At 39.8% G+C, this 22,193-nt stretch overlaps 1 protein-coding gene across 4 annotated transcripts in view; it reads right to left on the bottom strand.

Moving 5' to 3' along the window:
- SSX2IP (SSX family member 2 interacting protein) overlaps positions 1 to 22,193 on the bottom strand; it is a 47,399-nt gene that overhangs the window by 3,867 nt on the left and 21,339 nt on the right. For 2 of the 4 annotated variants that reach the window (XM_078854099.1, XM_073357212.2), the window contains exons 2-13: positions 17,548 to 17,608; positions 15,087 to 15,218; positions 14,162 to 14,331; positions 13,716 to 13,916; positions 11,433 to 11,543; positions 10,446 to 10,581; positions 9,351 to 9,426; positions 9,089 to 9,266; positions 5,742 to 5,892; positions 2,759 to 2,895; positions 1,789 to 1,962; positions 71 to 182 (exon numbers count right to left, since the gene is read on the bottom strand). In XM_078854099.1, the coding sequence (XP_078710225.1) occupies positions 71 to 182; positions 1,789 to 1,962; positions 2,759 to 2,895; positions 5,742 to 5,892; positions 9,089 to 9,266; positions 9,351 to 9,426; positions 10,446 to 10,581; positions 11,433 to 11,543; positions 13,716 to 13,916; positions 14,162 to 14,331; positions 15,087 to 15,129 (1,489 nt within the window). In that variant the 5' untranslated portion in view covers positions 15,130 to 15,218; positions 17,548 to 17,608. The remainder of the gene's footprint in view (positions 1 to 70; positions 183 to 1,788; positions 1,963 to 2,758; positions 2,896 to 5,741; positions 5,893 to 9,088; positions 9,267 to 9,350; positions 9,427 to 10,445; positions 10,582 to 11,432; positions 11,544 to 13,715; positions 13,917 to 14,161; positions 14,332 to 15,086; positions 15,219 to 17,547; positions 17,609 to 22,193) is intronic. The other 2 variants (XM_073357213.2, XM_073357214.2) reach the window with 2 other exon arrangements.

Below are 22,193 nucleotides of genomic sequence, written 5' to 3'. Positions count from 1 at the left end.
GAGAGAGAAAATAAAACATTATAAGAATAGTTTTATGAAATTTACAAAGGTTAGCGAGTTAAATACTTGCTTCCTGAGTAGGCACTTTGAGTTTTCACATGTTCAGAGTTCTTGTGATCAGAAGTCATGCTCAAAAACTGTTGCTTCAGCCAAGCTCCTCGATCTTCTTCAAATGCCCTTCTCTGAAAAGAGAAATGTCAACTTATATTCTGTACAGAAAGTGGTAGGTTTATATGGATTGATTTGCTTTGCATGTAAAATCATAAAGTGAAGTTCATTCATATATTGAAAAAGTGGGCAGTTTAACATAGACCTACAACTGTAAGAACCCTAAAAGGATCAAATGGCAAGGGTGTTTGCAAACTGAACCCCATTGTTTGGCTCAGAAGGATGTGCTATGAAGGTCCTTACAAGTGCCTCTCACTTTACCTTAGGGCTTTTGGCCAGGAAACTACCAGTCAGATGCTAAACCGACCTTCTGTGCAGCTGCCAGACACGACTACGGCTCAGTGGCGTAAAGGTAAAATAAATAAATTGGTAAACTAACCTAAACTCAACTCCACATTCCCCCAACAAGAAGTGGGTAAATGCTGTTTACTCTCCACTACAATACTACGGTACTGATCATCTCGCAACTCCAAGTGTGTTCTGGGAAGAGAAAAAAAGAGCTCGAAAGTACTCCTGACTACTCCCACCCAAATCTGAGAGGAAAGAATGAGGGTTTCCCTTTCACGTGACTCTCAAGCCAGGGAGGGGAGAAGTGATGTCAATGTCAGGCAGTCCTCAAAAATCCAGATGGCAGCAGGATGGGGAGGAGACAGTTCCTGTACCTCTTAAGAGATCAGACAAACAGGAGATACCAAGGAAGGGAGAGACAGGATGTGAGAGCAAGGGAGCAAATTTCCCCATTGTTCGAAATTCTTCCTCCTATGTTCAAAGGAGACAACAAACCCCGACTCTAGGCTCAAGGGCTGCTGCAAATTTTTCAAAGATCTACATAGATCACAGTAAAGATACAGTATTAAAGTATTTAAAATATTAAATACTTAATATTAAAGTATTAAGAGGAGACGCAATAGCAAACTGATACATGGGTAATTACAGTGATGCTGCAATCCGGACTATATGTTTAGACACAACTGGTTAAACTTAGCAATATGCCTGTGATACAGTTTAAGAGTACATCCTATATACTCTCACAATCTTATTAAAATATTTCTCTAAGTAAAGTGAAAATGTGGAGAATTTTATAAAGTCTTACTGGAACTGAAAAATATTGATGCAATGTGAATCAGTGCTATGTATGTACCTATAAAGTCTAAGGCCAAAATCTAAATGAATAATAATAACAACAACAACAATAATAGCATGCTTAAAGTTAGGTTCCTAAGTCTCTATTTAGATACCTAAATAAGTGACCTTATTTTCAAAAGCACACATGCAGATATTTGAAAATCTTGGTTTAAGCTTATAAAAAGAAATAGAAAATTAGTTATCCCAGGTCAAGCAACTGTATTTGCCAATGTATGTGTACAAAATGTAGTACTCTACTATGGGCGAACAGAGTGATCCATCATATTGTCAGTAGTCCTGCATCACATGGTTTACAAGATACGGCAGAGGAGAGAGAGATCTTCCAATAGAAAGACAATAGCAAAGGGATAACAATACTCACAAATGCATACGTTCAACATTGGCTAAGTTTTTCCGCTTACTAAGATTACAAGACTGGCTAATCTTCAGTATTAAAGATCAAAGGCCCATAAAGATACCATTCCTTTTGAATACCTCAAGTCCTAATCTAATAGCAGCTTCTGTAAAACTTCTTCGCTCTCTCTCAAAGTTCTTTTTTTGTTCTCTAAATAGTTTCCATTCTTCCTGGAGGCGCTCTCTTTCTTCCAACAAGTAACAGTCCTGTAGTAACATAGAGGTATCATCATCACATGGAGACATAAGCTGCTGCTGCAGATACAAGGAACAAAAGTCAGAAATGTTATTCAGAAATTACTATTTAGACTTAAAATATGTTTCTACAAGTTTAGATTTAGATGCCAGCAAAAGTTTATTAAATGAAAGACAATCAGGCTTGGTCATAAATGGGCCACTGGCACAGGGAATTAGGAAGTGTGGAAGGAAAAACTGCAGAAGGCAAACAAAGAAGTTTAGCACCCTATTCAGAAAGCTATGGAAAGTAGACGAGATAAACTTTCTGAATACGTTGCTAAACTTTGTTGCCTTCTGCAGTTTCTCCTTCTATGGCCTGGTCTACACGGGGGGGGGGCGGAAATCAATCCAAGTTACACAACTTTAGCTACATGAATAATGTAGTTGAAGTCGATGTAGTTAGATCTACTTTCTGCAGTGTCTTCACTGCAGTAAGTCAACAGCTGGCGCTATTCCGTAGACTCCGCCTGCGCCTTTCGCCCTGGTGGAGTACCTGAGTTGACGGGAGAGCGCTCGGTCAATTTATCACGTCTAGACTAGACATCATCAATCTACCCCCACTGGATCAATTGCTGCCTGTCGATCCAGCGGGTAATGTAGACAAGCCCTATATGTGCTAACTTCACAACAAAATACTGTTTGCCAAGGTGAGAGTCACATCCCCTCTCCCTCTGCTCCAGCCTCCACAGTTATCAAAAACAGGAACACCCAAATATAAAAAGGCATTGTTAGAATGATGCTTCAATTCCGACTCGAAGAAGGGAGGAAGAGAAGAAAGCACAGTTTAAAAAAAAAAAAATCAAAAGATTCCGACCTGTAATAGTTGTTGCTGAGTTTTGATCATTTCTTTGCACTGCTGAATTTCTAATTCTAGCTTTTCAGTTTCCAATTCATGGTCCTCTCTTGAAATTACATCGCTGCCATTCAAAGCCCCTGAATGTGCACGTGACACTAAATACAAGAAAAAAAAAGAAAAGTTTTTTGGTGTTTTAAGTAAAAGAGGCAGCCACTGGTAATGCTGTTCAATAAAGATGCTAATTTAAGATAAAGAAAGGTTTACGAAATAAATTAAAAGGCGTTTTAATATGCATCTGTCGAACCTTGGAATTTGAAAGACCCTGGGTATGTCTGAATACTCACAGGAAATACTGAATAAGTTCTCGCAGATACAGTACTGGATCTCTACAAAATCAGCCAGACATAAAATACAATTCAGTGGATCACTTTATTACAGGGAAAGAATGCCCCTGAATTGTCCCTTAACTATTTTACAATTTCTGGGCTTAACAATGGTTTCTCTGGACCCCTACTTGTAAAACAAGCAGTGTGCTTTGAATTCAAACAGTTCAGACAAGTCAGATAGTAAGAGTGAGGGAAGAGCCAATTTAAAATAAAACAAACTCCCCATGGTATAGGGGAAAACAAAAAGATTATACTTTTAGTATAAACCTTGTTATTGAGCTGTTTGAAGATACTGTAAAGAAAAGCAAGTTTAACAGGTTTTGAACAAAATAAAAACAAATATTAAGAAAATCAACACTCAGATAAGACAACAACAACAAAATAAATTCAGGAAACTATTTCCTTATTACCCATCTTAACTTTTGGATTATCCTACCCACTCCTGGTATGCTACCATTTGGTAACATACAGACAAACATGCACCGTGATCTGCCGTTCTCTCTCGGGGACTGAGAGAGTCCTTTTAGGCTAGTTATTAAGAGAAGCCTTAGACTCTGGTGGCAGCCTTTACCTAGACCACAAGCAGACTCCCCACTGCCTACTAATAAAGTCTCTCCAAGACAGATTCTGCAACTTGCATCGTACATCTCCACAGAAACAGCAAGTAACCACCAGAACATTCTATGGCACCTGCCATTCCAACTTCAGAGAGTATACTGTCGTTCACAACATATGTGCCTCATTAATCAGAATGTTCAGATATTTTAACCACAATAAAATGATTAATATGACACATGAGTGGCCTACACCAATCTCAATACGAGATCAAAAGCTGGATTTGTGCAAAGCCTTAAATACAAAGCTCATGAATTTAGTATTGTAATAGCAATATTATGGCCAAGGACGGTCGGGTCCTTTGCATACGAGGGTGCAAGTCCCATAAGGGAGGGGGAAAGAAAGTTCCTGTTCCCCATCCCCAAAAAATGTTATTAGGAGGTAGGTCAGTGGAAAGGTTAAAAATATCACTTAAATACAAAGTGATCCAAATGTTAAGCATTTTTATAATACCATGCTTAGATCAGAGTCTCAAAGCAAGGGGAAAAAAATATTATAGTGACTCACCCTGAAAGATATAAGGTTTTAGACCTTTTCAAGGCAGGATTAACATTTTAATTGAAAAACATTTGCCTTTTTCCTCCATGGCACAAAATGAATCCCATTTCAAGAAAATCTGATTTCTAAGCATCATACCAAAACGGGGGGGAGCCAGTTTCTACATTTGTACTGAATCAGGTAAACTGAGGAAATCTTTTAACTGAAAGTTATCCAGTTCTTCAGAATCCACCATAATTTTGGAGTTATTAATTTCATTATAAAAACCCTAGAGGGGAGTTACTGTAATATAGACCTATTGGAAAAGTAAGGGCTCCATGTATTCTATAAGCTTTATGAAGGAAACACGGATCAAATGAAAAACATACATACAATATTACGGTTATAATCTTCCAAACATTTACCCCAGGAAGGGGGAGGATTGGAGAAAGATGTTTTATTTCCTACAACAACCGCCCCCTTGCACATACATAGTATTTTTTAATTATTACATGTTATGTTACTTTAATTTCAATGTACAGACATAGCCATTTATATATCTGGATGGCTGCATTATGAGCCAAATCTTGATCCCACTGAAGTCAGTGGCAGAACTAATGACTTCAATGGGATAAGAATTTGGACATTGGTGCACACGCACAAAACCAAAAAGTGACCACAGAAACACTGCAAACGTGCAAAATGATCTTTTTACTCCATATAGCTGTCTCTCAACCAGTGTCTCCTCTACTCCCAAACCTACCAAATCAATACTCTTCAGAGCAAGTGTTCTCAAATATCAGTGTGGATAAATTTTAATAAAGGCATTTTTTCATGGACTATCTGCCTCCCATTCACAGTTTCATGGGTGACCTCCCTGCTTGTTCATGATTGCATAACATCCCTCTGGTAGCTAATGAAAAGGTAAAAATATTTATGTATTTTAGCTGTTTCTAATGCTATTTAGCAGCTGGAAATTAATTGAAACTAACACTATGCCACCAGCCAGTTCTGCCTAGAAACCCATGTGAAGCCCCAAAACTTTGAAAATGATTTAGATACTTTTTGTGAGTCATTATTTCAAGTTCTTTTATTTTCACTTCACCGGTAACTCAGTTAGCCAGGATGACAGACGACAGAAGTCAAATTTAACACAGGCCTCCTTTCTGCTGAAACCAACAATGAGAGATATCTTCCTTCAACAAATGATAAGTTGATACTGGGAAGGATAAGTACCTGAAAATGGGGGGTTAGAATTGAAGTGCCCCTCAGTCAGGGATAACAGTGTTGCTACATGAGAGTTTCTCAGCTCTCCTGTAATTAAATCTTTCATATTTCTATTTCTCTTGCATGGCACTTGAGGCAACCTACTGTGTCCTGATTTTTTAATGTTCTTTTAAAAACTCTTTCTAGCTTTGGTATTGTTATGTCAAATGGGTCAGAGTATAACAAACAACACTATGGAAATGGAGTTTCCACAAACATCATGATGATGCAGAATACAGGCTTACGATGACACTTACCTTGGTTATCCAGTTTTTCAACATGATTTTTCAGCATTCTCCACTGCTTTCTAATGCTGTTGGTAAGCTGTTCTCGCACAGTTTCACAAGAAAGTTCCCACATATTCTCTTTATTTAATTCTACAGCATCTTCCTCCATGTCTGACAGCACCTGTAAAAGCAAAAACAAGAATCTGCTGAAACAGTCCTCTCTATGAGGCTTATTAACTGTATGAGGGAACAGGAAATTCGGAGAGTTTCCATTTAAGTGCATTTGCCTAGTTTGGACCTGACAGGGAGTTTGGCTCTCTAAATGCATGGATTTCAGGGGGTCTGGAGGGCAGACCTTCCACATTACTTCCTAGCTGCCCTTGTCCCCCCCATATGCAGAATGAATATCAGCCAGCAAGATACTGATGACACAAATACACTTACCCCTTCCTGAAGTAGAGATTTAAGGTTACAAGGAGTCATGCTGCTAAATCTGCCTGGCAGCTGCCCTTGAAACACCAATTCCGGGAATGAGGAGCTCACTATGCAGTATATGACATGTTTTAAGAACATAGGGATGGGGTTTGTATAATCTTGTATGTGGGGATTACTCATCTAGACAGAGGCAGAGAATTATCCTGTGGACAGCAAGTACCTGGCCCTGCCTCCTTCTTATTCACAGTGCACCAGTGAGGGTGAAGGAAAGATGAGTGAGAAGAGGTGGTGAAGTAGTGAACAATGCTGTGGAGCCAGAATTCCCTTCTCCCACTTCTCTTTTGCATCCATAGGCCTGATGCACCCAATGTAAATCCTCTCTAACTCAGGAGCAGATAGAAAAGATTGGATCCTAAATTAATTTAGACAGATAAAATTGACATGTTCAAGGGTGGAAAAAATGGTTCATCTACATATGCTGCAACATTTACTCACTAAATGAAATTTAGTGCTTCTGGGGGTTTTAGAAACTGCAATATCAGCAAAGGAGGGAACGGAGAGAAATTTAACATTCTATCTAATTCCATAAAGACAATTTTTCTTGAGATGCCTATGTGTACAGTGCCTAGCACAATGAGGGCCCAATCCTTACTGGGCCTCTGGCTGCTATTGTAGTAATAAATATTAATATCAATAGTACCCTAGTCCAAAGCTCTGCATTCCAGGCTAATAACCTCACTTGACTCAGTATAAAGTTGCTAAGTAACAAGAAGCCAAGCCACCAGTGTGAACATTAAGGCAGCAAAAGATGTTCAGGGGTTTTTGTTTTAAACCAAAGTTCATTTAGTCAAGCTTGTTTTGAATCAGTAATAACTACTTTAAAAACAAAACAAAGAACCTCAAATAGTTATGTTTTCCTTTTTTACATATGTAATTTAAGCAAGTTTCTGATCATTGGATTACTGTACATAAGTATCATAAATAGCAGTGCTTTAGTTAGAAGTCTCAGGAGACTATTATAATTCAATTTCTAGAGATTTACCAAAATTTCACCCAGAACGAGCATATTTTACATTAAGAGGTCTTTACTTCGGAGCACAAGTTAGCTTTGCCCAGTAGAGAGACACATTTATTCCACACCCCCATAAAATTAATAATTTTTATCAACTTTTTTATATTCATATGAGTTTACTAGACAAGTAAAAAATAGTTAATACTTTGCGCCTATAACCTATGTCATAAATGAACCCAGAGCTGCTTTTGACTGTGAGTATTTGCAAATAGTTAATCCATCAGTCCAGCTAGATTTTTAGAATATACAGAAGTAAAAAAAATTGCTGAAATATTTGCATTTGGAGAGCAGCTAATGCATATGCCCCATAAGTAGAGCCCTGCAAATCCACAGATATCAGCTCTATAGCTGCAGATATCCTCATCCGTGGATCATTTTTGCGGATCGCAAATCAGATGCAGATACAAATTTTGTATCCGCACAGAGCTCTACCCATAAGTACTTTGCAGTCACTACTTAGACTCCGCTGGTTATTCATTTTACAAAGTAGTTGAATGCCCCTCCAATAAATTAAATGAGGCTTGTGTGTGTTTGTTTGGTTTTTTAAGTCTGCTATAAAAAAGTTATACCCCAAGAGATCAACAAAGAACTGTAGAAATTTGATGCAGTCATCTAAGAACATTTCGTTGCAAAGCATAAAGTCCTGTTATTCCTCCAGTTTGTCTTGGTACGCAAGCACATGTATCCCTCAGTCCTGAAGCTGGATCTGCATGGGTGGCCCACAGAGTTTGCGCCGAACCCCACTGTCTTCACTGGGTCCCAGGCGGCATGAGAGTCCACTTGTGCATATCCATTTACAGGACTATAGCCACAGTATGTAACATGCATCCTCTGTATAAATGGGGCCTTAGCAGTGAAACAGTTCCACAATACTGAGTTGCAGTACTACATTATAAAGTGGAATTTCAACCTAAAGTAAGATTCTTTCCTAAAGGAGTCAGACACTTGACTAATTAGACTAATTGACTAATTAATACTAATTAGAGCACTAAACACACTGTGGGCCTGTTTTGCCTGTTGCAGGATATACGAGTAATTCTCAGTGAAATTAAGGAGAATTACTCATACCCTGTGGCAAGAACACCAAGCACAATGTAATATCTCAATTTCAGCAAAATGCCTAAACCTACTGAATCCCCCAAAACACCACTTAATCAAGCAGCTCTGTTCGACATCTCATCCACAACAGTTGTGATTCTAAAGCACATTTAAAAGATTCCTTTATGATTACATACGTTTTCATACCCACGTCTGCCACAACATTGACAAGCAATAAAGCAATGTGTGATGGCCCCAACGTGAACAATGGAAGGGAATTACTAGCAGAACTGAAAACCATTCAATTTAGTGATAAAAGTTTCCTGATAGTAGCTGCAGATTTTTAGCAGAAACATTGATTCATCTTGCTTGTAGGACTTAGAGCCTACCCTACTTATAACCTCATTTTTTTCTAGATACAGTACATACTGGAAGTACAATTTTTCAACATAAGCACCTTAAGAGGTTGTCCAATCACATTAGGGCATTGAAAATCAGCACCTAAGTCCATTTTCTATACCCAAATATTGATCTGAGAAAAATGCATGATTTGGACAGCCTATTTAGGTCCATTTGAACAGTGGAATTCTCATGCGACACAGTAACTAGTGCAGGTGGCAAGTTTTAAGAAGCTAGAGTAATATTTTTGTATGTCCCAATGACTGTGCATAGTACTAGTTCAGTATATAGTTGTTAAAAGAAAAGGAGGACTTGTGGCACCTTGGAGACTAACGAATTTATTTGAGCATACACTTTCGTGAGCTACAGCTCACTTCATTGGATGCATGCAGTGGAAAGTTGTTGTTTTTTAACCAAAAATAAAAACACTTACAGGCCCAATGCCATCTTCAGCTCTTTCCTTAGGTTTTTGTTTCTGTGGTGGGAGAAGTGAAATCATCTCTTTCTTCATTTGCTGAAGAACTTTCTTGAGCTCAGCATTTTCCACTAGAAGCTGTTTTTGGCGTTGTTCATAGCCACCTAGCAAAACTTTGTACATTTCTTCTTCATTCCTGAAAGCAGAAGCCTTACAATAAATAAATAAACTGCAAAATACACTTTGATTAAAGTATGTATTTATATAGCTATCAACTTACCTGGCTTCTGTTTTACCAGTTCTCCAAGCACCTCTCTTCCCATCAACTCTACCTACGTAATTTAGAACATCCATAGCTACAAATGAGAAGGGAAATTAAAGACATTTCAGAGTGAAGTAAAAATCCCCAAAGTATATCTAAATATTCAGGTAACCTTCCATTTGCCTTTACATTAAGAGGCCTTACAGGACTGAATATAAAAATCAACCTTTGGACTAACATGAGACCAAACTCTCCTGAAAACAAAACAAGAAATGTAGATAATGGAAGGAAGAGAGGAAATGTTGATGGTAAAGTTATAAGTAACATCTAAAATTAATAAATGAAAAAGATTGTAGAGTTTCTAAAATGATGGTGTCTCTTTTAGAAACACACTCACTGTGTGACAGAACAGCCTAATGATCCTTATTTGTTTTATGTCTTATTTAGAAGTGGCAGAGCACCCTAAGTTTTTTTTAATAAAAGTTGCAATGAGGTGACACAGAACTGCTTCCCCCTTCCCCTCCATAGGCTGTGCCTACACTAGTTTTATTTCCTGTCTAGAATCTCCCACCTTCGCTAACATTAGTGCGGTTCCAGGCCTCCAGGTGGTTGCCAAAATTTTAAGCAGTTTTGATTAAACCTGCGATAGCTGGGGGACACAAATATAGTACTTAAAGTGCTCTTTACAGCCCTGTCTACATTAGCACTAAGAGATGTTCCTACCACCATCAGAGCTGAAGTGGTACTAGCAAAGGTAGAAATTATAAGGGGGGAAATGTTTTAATTTAGGAACTGATCACGATTCTCATCAGGCAGCCAACTGGCCTTCTTTGGTTTGTGCCTATCAAAACAAGGGGAGATACTCAAAAACTCTTACAGGGCACTCTTACATTAGTAAAAATAGAAATTCAAAGTTTTCTTTAAGTCTATGAACAGTTAAGTTTAATTAAATGCTACATATTTTATGCAAAACCTTCTTTATGACCTACTATTCTGGATACCAAAGTGCATTCTAAGTAAGGAGCCTGGCATATTGTTAATGCTAGATGCTAAAGTAAATATCTTGAACATGCAGCTTTACTGTATCACTACGATGTAGAAGACTTTACTTACCTATTTTTTTATCCTTTTTGTTCATGACTAGTTGATGTAAGCGTTCTTTTAGTTTGTTGTATTCTCTTTCTTTCCTCTTCATATCATGATTGTACTGAGTAGCACGACTTGCAATAATATTTTGTAATTTTTGTACCTAAAAAACTCAAAACCCCATACATTTTCAACTAAAGGTTGTGCACATACATTCCTTTAAACTTAAAAACAAAAATAAAAGAGCTTGGTATAAATATTTGTATAAAATATAAATTTTAAGGCCTAGTAACTTTCAGTCTCTGTCCAATATTTTTAGCTGAACATTAAGATGCTACTTACATATAGACACCACTGGGATAGGCACTACAGAAAAGCTAATTGTGTAAATGTCCAGGTCCATGACTAGTGCTCCTAGACACTGTTGTCATCCAAATAACAATAAATGTATTTACATCTGTGTGCACATAGAACTCCTGCTCAGGTTTTCCCTAAGCACCATACAGTTAATTTAGGCAAAATATTGTTTACAATAAACTTCCAAGTGGATTCTAGCCTTTCCCTCTTCAAGGTTAAAGGAGCTATTCCAGGTTTTGGCTGCATGTTTTGTTTCTTTGCTCTCCTACACATATCTGAAGTGTTACTTTGGTTTTGTTATACATTAGTAGAAAGGCTTTGGCAAATAGCTGGGTCTCAGAGCCTAGCAGCCAGGCTTTAGCTGACCTAACTCAGAATGATACATTTAAAAAGGCATCACAAGACTGCACGTGTATTTATACGAGACCACCATTTTTATCATCTGAACCAATCAACTCGATTTGCACATGAATTGCATCCCATTAGCAGCTAGTATGCCAGACTTCACAGTGACCACATATGAAATTCGCTAACTTTCTCTATGCAAGCCTGACTTTATGTATTCTTTTAAAATAAAATGTTACTAAAACCTGAGGTTTTCTGTAAGATTAGTCAAAACTGTCTGAATGATTTGTGTAGATGTACAGGCTGACTCACCTCATCTTTTTCATTTTTAAGTAACTGGTGCAGATTTCTGTTCTTACATTGTTGTTGTCTGTCTCTTTCTTGAAGTCCCACTATTTCCCTTCTAGAAGCTTCCAGTTGCTCCTAAAAAAAGTACCCATAATTCAATCTCAATTAATAATTACAAAAGAAAAAAAATAATTTGAGACAAGTTTGTTCTTGCTGAAATATCAGAAGCCCAATACACAGGGAAGGCCCCTCGACGACAAATTAATCTTTATTTCTACGGCAAGAGGCCTGGATAATATGGTTACCCCAGTGCAGCAGATTCCTAGTTCTGTAGCAGCTTCACTTCATGGGGATTTTTACTGAGTTAAATACAGAAATGAATATAAGCAACACAGAATTACAACTTTCAGTTTTCAGAGTAACAGCCGTGTTCGTCTGTATTCGCAAAAAGAAAAGGAGTACTTGTGGCACCTTAGAGACTAACCAATTTATTTGAGCATAAGCTTTTGTGAGCTACAGCTGTTTGATACTGAATGCAATTACTCTTTCTCTGCCATTAAATTATTAAGTATTCAATATGCCGCAATGCTTGCCTTCTCCACAGAAGTCAGAGGAGAAGCTAGATGTTTTGGCAGCTGGAGCTTTTGTTGGCTTGGATAAGTATGTTAGCTGGATGTTTCTACTAAAATTATCATTAAAATCATGTTGATTTTTGAATTGCCAACACAGAGGTGAATGGGGCAGCTCATACCTTCCCTACAGACATTGTTTCAGTGCACATTCAAGCAGACATCACTGTAGGTTCACATTTTCAAGATTTTCTTCATGACCATAAGTGGCGGAAATTACTTTTGTGCTTAAAAAAAAAAAAAAAAGCTGCAGCTAGAGGTGAACTTTGCAGTAAATTCCATAGCATGGAACAGCAGAGTTCATAGGGCCCTTTTCTTTGCATATGTCAACGGCTATGGATGAAGAAACATATGGAAGTGATAAATACATGCAGGAATAGCTCACCAATAGATAACATCCTGCACAATACCACCTCTGTAACAATGGATCACTCCATCATACCGCTTTTGGAGGGGGCAGGAAGGTACACACAAAATTTACATATTTGTGGGCCAAATTAGGGTAGCTTCAGCACAAAAGCTCTGTGGAAGTAAGATGCATAATTTCTCTCTTTTAACACACCTGCACATGGGGTAAGTAGTTTGGATGACTTCGCTGAAGGGTTAATATAATACATAAGTTAAGTTTTTAAAAGCAGGAGTGCAGTTGTACAATAGCATTTTAATGTTACATGCTAGCGTTGTTTTCATGCAGATTACATACACCTCAGGATAGAACTGTTGTCTGCCTGTGGGTTCATGCACAGTGTCTAGAAAAATCGCATCCTAATTCAAACTGTGACTTCTGGGTGCTATTGCAGTACAAATAGCAGCAAAAGTGGTAGGGGTAGCCAATCTTCTTGCCAAGTAGAACTAAGAGGGGCAACAGCTGCCTTGCTAAAATGTTACCATGAAAAAGAAGCTTATTTTAAAGATGAGCCACAACTCAGAATCTGCTGATAAAGCAACTATACCTATTTTCAAATACAATTTTTCCATTCAGTTCATGCCATTTAAGTCACGAGCACTAACTGACTGTCATTTACTGTTTAGCCTAAAATTTTGGGAGGGGCTGGATTGTAACAAATTATGGAGCCTCATCTACCAATTTGGTCTAAATTCAAACCAGTAACCAAAAAACTGTTGCTGACTGCTTTTGAATAGACACTGCGACACGACAGTTGTCCTCAGGCCTTTCAGGGAAGCCAAGAACTGAATGGATATGGAGAATGAGCTACACAATAGCCTTTGGAGATGGTCCTTTGGAATCAGGATGAGCAACATGAGTAACCTTGCTATACTTGTTATGGCTACATGTAGTAATTTATTTTCTAGGATTGAAAAATCTAGCAACACTCACAATATCCTATTTAAAGATAAACCGGCCAAATCTTCCAAGATCTTCATTTCCATAATGAATTACCACCCTCTAATCTAATCAATTTTCTTCAGGAACAGCTGGTCACTAAACTGTTCACAAAATATCCATGTCTTTATTAGAAAACTATTTCTTCACTCATTTTTCATTACATTTAATGAGTTTTCCATCAGTTAGAAAACACACCTCAGGAAAAAAAACTTGTAGGACAATTAAGTCTTAATAAATCAGCAAAATAACCTTACTGAGAATTTATAACATTTGTTAGCTGAAAGTGCCACATTGCATTATGATAGGAGTAAGAAAGAATAGATTTTCTACCTTTACTTTAGCATAGCAGTTCTGCAGGTGGTCCATATCACTACCCAATTTCAGATGCTGGATTTCCACCTCTTCCTGAGCTCGGAGGTTCTTGCGTTGGAGTACAAGCAGTTCATTCACACAATTTAAGACCGATACTATATTTAATTCTTTATCTTTGCACTCCGAATAAAGAGAAGGGAAACCTAATGTTGTCAGCTCCTAGTAAGGGACAGAGAGAGCAATAATTGGACCAATTTCTTTCTATGCTTGACAAAATTCTCAGACAGCACACTAGAAGACATTCATTTTTGCAAGGAAAAAAAAACCCCTTTGGCTTCCAATTAGTAACCAAAGAAAAGCCTACTTCATGGGAATAAACTCTCTCACCTCAGAGAATACTCACACTCATTTCCACGACTGATTGACAGTTATATTAAATGACCCCACTTGAAAAAGTGGCTTACCCTGTTAAGATAGGAGATACTCTGTTCAACATTCTCTTCTGTGCAGAAGGCACTGAAAAAGCTGTGCGTACTTTTGGACAAAGGCAGTGGCGAGTGTAGCACTTGTTGCATGTTTAAACTTGAGGGGGACATCTTTTTTTCTGAGGTATTCTGAGAAGTGGTTTTGCTAGCTACAATTCAAAATATTATGAAACAAGTTTAGGACTAATTATTTAAATCAATTCAAGAGACTAAAACAGGATTATTCATCATTGTTTAGGAACTTTAGAAGTGACATTTAGAACTATTAAAAGTTTGGGGGGAAATACTGTAAACAAAATGCTAGGAATTGGAGTTTCTACCAAAAAGTAAAGCATCAATAAGATTTTAAATAAGTCATTTTCATGAAAAAATTCCTCTCCCCTCCCAAAGAAAGATTCTCATAAAAATCATTCTAATTACTAGTTCATTTGCTTATTTAGATTACTATTTCATATACATGCCCAAGATATGTACTGAGGATTCTTACATATTAAGTTTCATTGTACATTTTAATTTACTCTCTCACCACCCCACATACATTTTAAAAAGTCTTGCCTTTAATACACTGTTAATCAAAACACAAGATAAAAGAGAAGCAGAAAACAAAACGAAAGTTACAGCAATGGGAGACATTCACTGACTAAAAAGCATGAATGTTTAGAATTCTCTCACATACAGTAGAGTAATTTTTAAAGGTAACTATTCTGTAAAACTACCTTAACCAGTAAAAATTGTAGTATAAACACAATTATATTATTTGACATTTCCACTTAAGGAGTCAGATATTTTATGACAAACTCCAATCTCGCTGGTTAGCACCCTGTAAAATATTGTACCACTAGTGATTCTCCAACCCCATAAATTAAAATTGTTCCCAATTTTGTCTTCTAACTACAATAGTTACCTGAGGACAGTGGTGGCACTGTAACAGTCTTCCAATCTCCCATAGCAACAGACAGCCAGAGTACCTGAGCAACTGGTTCAGCAGTGAAGTATTTAGTACAATTGCTGGTAAAATCTCCTACATAGGCATCTCCTAAAATAGCAAGAACATTTTAGATTAACAGTAGTATCCAACACATCTAGAAGATTAAAGCAGGTATACAACAGATGTCGCTGGGCTCAAGCCATATAAACTTTCTATATACAAACAAATCTATGAAACCCGGTGATTACAGCACAATAAATACAACCAATACTTAAATACAGATAGACCAGACAAGACAATTTTTCATGCACGGTATTTAGATAACAAATTACAAATTAAGTCACCAAGCATCCCAGAAAGAGGATAAAGAATCACGATGCAGAGAAACTAATCCAATTGTTTTTTATAGTGGTGTACATCATTAGAGGAACAGTAAGACCATTTCTCTAAAGTCATAAGGGACTTTATAACCAAGCAACATAATTTTATTTATAGAAGAGTCACTACTTGGTTAAGTACAGTTTCATCATAGACTGATCTCTGTGGGCTTATTACCTAGGAGAAAAATAAATGTCTTCCAAACTCTGAAATTAGTATACGTGATATAGAAGGAGCAAAAGAGGAATTATCAACCTGATGAGAAAAATTTCGTTAAACTTCAAACCTATACGAAAGTCCCACCACGTGGCAATCAGTTCAAGTCTGTGCCTAATTTTGTATTTTTAAAATTTGAAACAACAATTGGCAAAAAAAAAAATAGGCTGGGAGAGATCTGAATGGAACAAATCTATTGGCCTGGCCACTGACCACAGCACTGGCCTTCTGGAAACCAAAAGAACTTGCACTCGTAAGATAAAGCTGGCTGGGTCTTCCAGGAGACAGAGAAAGCAGCATTAGACCCACAGATGCCATGCTGCCCTGGATCTAGAAACCAGCATAGTGGCATAGGGCCCCCATAAGCATGGCCTTTACCTCTCACAGCTGTGCTGAGAGCCACACAGGTCCATGGATATCTGCAGCTTTAGAGGAACAGACCCACTCCACAGGGAGGCACACCTGCCTCTCTGACGAACAATTTGGATGATACCCTCACATGAGTTTCATGTTTTCCTCTGAGGATTTTTACACCACAGATCAGATACTGTTGCAATAAACCACTTACAGCAGAGCAGTTAAGACTTCAGGTGTCTACAGCAATTAGAACCTACCCTTCAAAAATGGTTGCTTGATACATACTTAACATAGAGGTTTACTCTAGCTGGTTTGTGACCCTTAAGCCCATCTTTAGAATAAGGTTGGAGATAAAATTTATTTATAGGCCTTTCTATGGCACTAAAATGTGTCACCACTAGATACTATGGCAGTGAGTTTACCCTGCCAACATCCTTGTGAATTATTTTCAAGATGGGGAACTGAAGTACAGAGGTTTTTTATTTTGATTTGTGTTTTATTCAGGAACTTAAAATGGCAGCTTGGTAGACATGGAGGAGTATGCTGTAGCACTCCTTCCTCCAAAACTTAAGACTTGGTTAAGGTTCAGACTGGCCCTCAGGAGCTCTGGCTTCTCTTTTCTGCTATGTCACAGACTTCCTGTGTTACCCTGGACAAGTTATTCGGGCTCTCTTTGTTTCCTGATTTATAAAATGGGGATAATAAATAAACTGATAAATACCACCACTGCACAGGGGTTTTGTGAGCCTCAATTAAATCATTAGTATTTGTAAAGTGCTGTGAGACCCTTGCATGGCAAGCGCTATTATTACAGACTGAAGTTTTATTTTTAAAAAGAAAGAAAGGAAGCATAGTATAGTGTCATGGCTGAGATTTAAACCCAAAATTATTCAAGACATTCAAAGAACAGGGTAAGAGTGCCTCAATCATAGCTCCCAACACCTTTTCAACTTTGCCCTAGCTCTAGGGCATTGTGGTGCAACCACACAAGGACAGGCCCAACGTTGGGAAAAAGGACATATCACTGGGAGAATGCTTCACAGATATAAGTTCACCAGGGTAAAAGGGACAGAGTTGCTACTCAGTAGCTGCAGCAAATTAACACATTCCAACTGATGCAAATGTATCCATCAGAAAACGCAGGTGTAAGGGAGTAGCAGTAGAGACCATGTTACAGAGAAAGAGAAAAAATGAGGTACTACTGCAGTAGTGCCGCCCCCAAAAGCCAAGGAATCTAAAGGAACTGGGTCTTTTTTATCTTCCGTATATTAAGTTGTTGGGGTTCATGTTTACAGTATCTCTCAAACCACGAGGTCCAGAAACTTTCAACGAAAGCTGAGATTCTCATGTAGCCCCCATGATTTCTGAAGCAGAGTCTTTAAGAAGAGGGTCTTCCCTTCCCTCTCTCCCACCGAAATCAACTATATCTTTACCAAATAAACCCAGAATCATGCACAATACAAAGACCATACAAAACATTTCTTACATGTTCATTTAACTTCTGTTGGATCCATCAATTCAGATCAGGAGTATTACCCATCACAGTCCTGTTAATAAAACATAAAACACAAATCAAACTACAGACATTTTCACATTACCGGCATTCCAACAACTTAAGTCCTCTGTCTTAGTAAGTTAGGGTGATTTCCAGGAACTGCGGACGGTGGGAGCTGCAGGGGCGGCGCCTGCAGGCAGAGGCAGCGCGCAGAACTGCCTGGCCACGCCTCCGCTAAGCAGCTGACCAAGGGGGATGTTGCTGCTTCTGGGGAGCCCCCCAGGTAAGTGCCACCCAGACCCCGCCTCACCCCATCCCGTGCCACAACCCCCTGCCCCCTCCCACATCCAAACTCTGCTGCTGCTGGTGGGGGGGAGGCAAGAAGCCAGGTAGGGATCCTGCCGGCCCTGCTAACTCCCTCTCCTGCCCACCCCCTCCCCCTGCAGTACCAGCAGGGTCCCAGACCATGCGCCACTGCCCGCACCATGCCCCCCGCACCTGCGGGGACCCTGGGCAGCACCCCTCAATTATTCACTCGTATTTTTAGTAAAAGTCATGGGCCGTGCATCTTTGTTTACTGCCCGTGACCTGTCTGTGACTTTTACTAAAAATACCCATGACTAAAACGTAGCCTTACTTATAATCAAAGGGCAACCTTACAATATTTGCAATATGACCTAAAGAAAAGCTCTGTGTAGTTCGAAAACTTGTCTCTTTCACCAACAGAAGTTGGCCCAATAAAAGATATTATCTCACCCACCTTACCTTCTCAAATACTTGCAACAGACACAAGTCACAGCACAACCAGTTTCATTTACCAAATCAGTTTTCCCTCTTTGCTTAAAAGGCGGACAGGTCTATCATTAGCCCTGATGAAAACAGGGCCTAAAAAGTCCCTATTCCTTCCACTTTAAAGGCAGTCTTTTAACACCAGCATAAATCTATTTTACTAGACTAGCTATAAAAGTTACCGTCATTTGCATATCCGCAATGGACAAAGATCAAATTCCTTTAATTCTATGCAATCCTTACCTAAGTAAAAATCAAGAAGTTATACCAGAGGCTCTCATTCATGAAAAGGGAATACACACTGTCATAAATATAAAGGGAAGGGTAAAACCCTTTGAAATCCCTCCTGGCCAGGGGAAAGCTCCTCTCACCTGTAAAGGGTTAAGAAGCTAAAGGTAACCTCGCTGGCACCTGACCAAAATGACCAATGAGGAGACAAGATACTTTCAAAAGCTGGGAGGAGGGAGAGGAACAAAGGGTTTGGGGGTCTGTCTGTAGTCGTCTTGGCCGGGGACAGAACAGGAATGGAGTCTTAGAACTTTTAGTAAGTAATCTAGCTAGGTATGTGTTAGATTATGATTTCTTTAAATGGCTGAGAAAAGAATTGTGCTGAATAGAATAACTATTTCTGTCTGTGTATCTTTTTTGTAACTTAAGGTTTTGCCTAGAGGGGTTCTCTATGTTTTTGAATCTAATTACCCTGTAAGATATATACCATCCTGATTTTACAGGGGGGATTTCTTTATTTCTATTTACTTCTATTTTTTATTAAAAGTCTTCTTGTAAAACACTGAATGCTTTTTCATTGTTCTCAGATCCAAGGGTTTGGGTTTGTGGTCACCTATGCAAATTGGTGAGGCTTTTTATCCAACATTTCCCAGGAAAGGGGGGGTGCAAGTGTTGGGAGGATTGTTCATTGTTCTTAAGATCCAAGGGTCTGGGTCTGTAGTCACCTAGGCAAATTGGTGAGGCTTTTTACCAAACCTTGTCCAGGAAGTGGGGTGCAAGGTTTTGGGAAGTATTTTGGGGGGAAGGACGCGTCCAAACAGCTCTTCCCCAGTAACCAGTATTAGTTTGGTGGTGGTAGCGGCCTGTCCAAGGGGTAATATTTTGTACCTTGGGGAAGTTTTGACCTAAGCTGGTAAAGATAAGCTTAGGAGGTTTTTCATGCAGGTCCCCACATCTGTACCCTAGAGTTCAGAGTGGGGGAGGAACCTTGACATGGTGGCACAGTGGTGGGATTAACCTGAAATCATTTTGAGATCCAGTTGAGATTTTTTGAACTAGAAATACAGATTTTAAAAAGGAATTTTTAGGAAGTCCAGAAGGCAGCTTTGAAACTGAAAGCAGCTTGGTTTCTCTCTGCTTTGTGGCCAAGCAGAGACAAAAGGGGATTATCTTGTGAATTGCAGATTTTCTTTGCCTGGAGGCAGGGTACTTAACTCCTGCAGGGAAATTCACAGTCTTCCAACCCAGAGGTTTTTTTTTTTTTTTTTTTCTTTTCTTCCTAAAAGTAAATAGGGGGTGTGTGCTCTACCCATTTGCCTGGAGACAAAAGTGGCAGGGTTTTTTTTTTAGGATTTTGATTTTTTTTTTTGTTTGTTTTACAAGGAGCACAGGTTTGAAAAGAAATTTTTTTTTCTTCGTTGGGCTGGGTAAGCAGGTTTCCAAGTAGTTGGAGGTTTTTTGCTTTAATTTGGGCCCAGAGCAGAGACAAGGGAATTGTCTTTTTCTGTAGGCTGACAATCACTATCAGAGAATAGGTATTCTATTCCAGCACAGCAAAATTTTACAGCCAAGTTTTGTTTGTTTATTTCTAAACCTCAGGTGTAAAGTTAGTTAAAAACAGAGAGGTTAGAATGACCAAATCCTCAGCTCGACTACAGCTGGAATTAGCCAAATTTCAGGCTGAGGAAAAACAAAGGGAACATGAAAGACAGATAGAACTCATGCAGCTGAAGAAGGAACAAGAAAGGGAGGCAGAACAACACCAAGAGGCTGCCCACAAGAGGGAAATGGAGGCAAGGAAGCATGTGGAGGAGGAGAGGGAAAAAGAGAGGAAGCATGTGGAGGAGGAGAAGGAAAAAGAGAGGAAGCATGTGGAGGAGGAGAGGGAAAAAGAGAGGAAGCATGTGGAGGAGATGGAGAGGATAAAGGCCCAGCAGAATATACCAACAAACCCTAGCAATCCTTCTCCAGGTACCACTTCCCATCCCAGAAAGTTCCCCACCTACAAGGCAGGTGATGATACTGAGGCCTTCTTAGAAAACTTCGAAAGGGCCTGCCTTGGGTACAACATCTCTACTGACCAATACATGGTAGAGCTGAGGCCGCAGCTCAGTGGACCCTTAGCTGAGGTGGCAGCTGAAATGCCTAAAGAACACATGAACAAGTATGAACTGTTTAAATCCAAGGCGAGAGTCAGAATGGGGATAACACCCGAGCAGTCTCGTCGGAGGTTCAGAGCCCTAAGGTGGAAACCAGACATGTCATTTACCCGACATGCCTACCACATTGTAAAACATTGGGATGCCTGGATATCAGGAGCAAGTGTTGAATCTCCAGTAAATTTGCCCTTCCTAATGCAAATGGAACAATTCTTAGAGGGTGTTCCTGAGGAAATAGAAAGATACATCCTAGATGGGAAACCCAAAACTGTAATTGAGGCAGGAGAGATTGGAGCCAGATGGGTGGAGGTGGCAGAGAAGAAGAAAACTGGTCGCAGTTGGAGCGGAGACCAGAAGGGACCACCCCAGACCACACCCTATTACCGGGGGCCGCCCAAAGCCCCACCTACCTCCCAAAGAACCCTCCAGACCCCTTATCGTCCCACCACCCCGTTCTCCAGCAACCCTCCTCGCCCCGGTGACCCGTCAGCTGGACGATGTTTTAAATGTAACGAGCTGGGGCATGTAAAGGCCAACTGCCCCAAGAACCCCAACAGATTACAGTTCATTGCACCGGAATCACACCAGAGGTCCACAGGCCCAGATACCTCCCAGATACCCTTGGAGCGGAGGGAAACTGTGAGTGTGGGTGGGAAGAAGGTCACCGCGTGGAGGGACACCGGAGCACAAGTGTCAGCTATCCATGCTTCCTTAGTGGACCCCAATTTAATCAACCCAGAGATCCAAGTGACGATTCAACCCTTCAAGTCCAACTCTTTCAATTTGCCTACAGCCAAGTTGCCTGTCCAGTACAAGGGCTGGTCAGGAATGTGGACTTTTGCAGTCTATGATGATTATCCCATCCCCATGCTGTTGGGGGAAGACTTGGCCAATCATGTGAAGCAGGCCAAGAGGGTGGGAATGGTCACCCGCAACCAGGCTAAACAAGCCGTGAGGCCTAGCTCTGTTCCGGAAACTTCTATCAGGACCCAGTCAGAGGTGATGGACCTGGACCCCAGGCCAATGTCTGCAACAGCAGTAGTGGATCCAGTCCCAGAGACCCAGACGGAACCAGTCCCAGAACCGGAACCAGCCAAACAACCAACACCAGACCCCGTGTCAGCACTGAATCCAGTACTTGCAACCTCAACACCAGAGGGCCCCACCGAACCTGAACTGGCAGCAGCCGATAACCCTACACAAGAGGCTCAGCCGGAGCCTGAATCCCAACATAGTGCACCAGCGGAGAGCGGTTCACAGTCAACAGAAACAGCTCCATCCCCTATATCGCTTCCACAGGGACCAAGCCTAGGTCCACAATCCCATGAGGAACTGATGTCTCCAGCATCAAGGGAACAGTTCCAGACCGAACAGGAAGCAGATGAAAGCCTCCAGAGAGCTTGGACGGCGGCACGGAGCAACCCACCGCCTCTCAGCTCTTCTAATAGATCCAGGTTTGTT

Source organism: Lepidochelys kempii, chromosome 8, assembly GCF_965140285.1.
Source record: "Lepidochelys kempii isolate rLepKem1 chromosome 8, rLepKem1.hap1, whole genome shotgun sequence".
Lineage (NCBI taxonomy): Eukaryota > Metazoa > Chordata > Testudines > Cheloniidae > Lepidochelys > Lepidochelys kempii.
The sequence above is the reverse complement of the archived record's forward strand: the minus strand, read 5'-3'. Positions and strand labels throughout refer to the sequence as shown.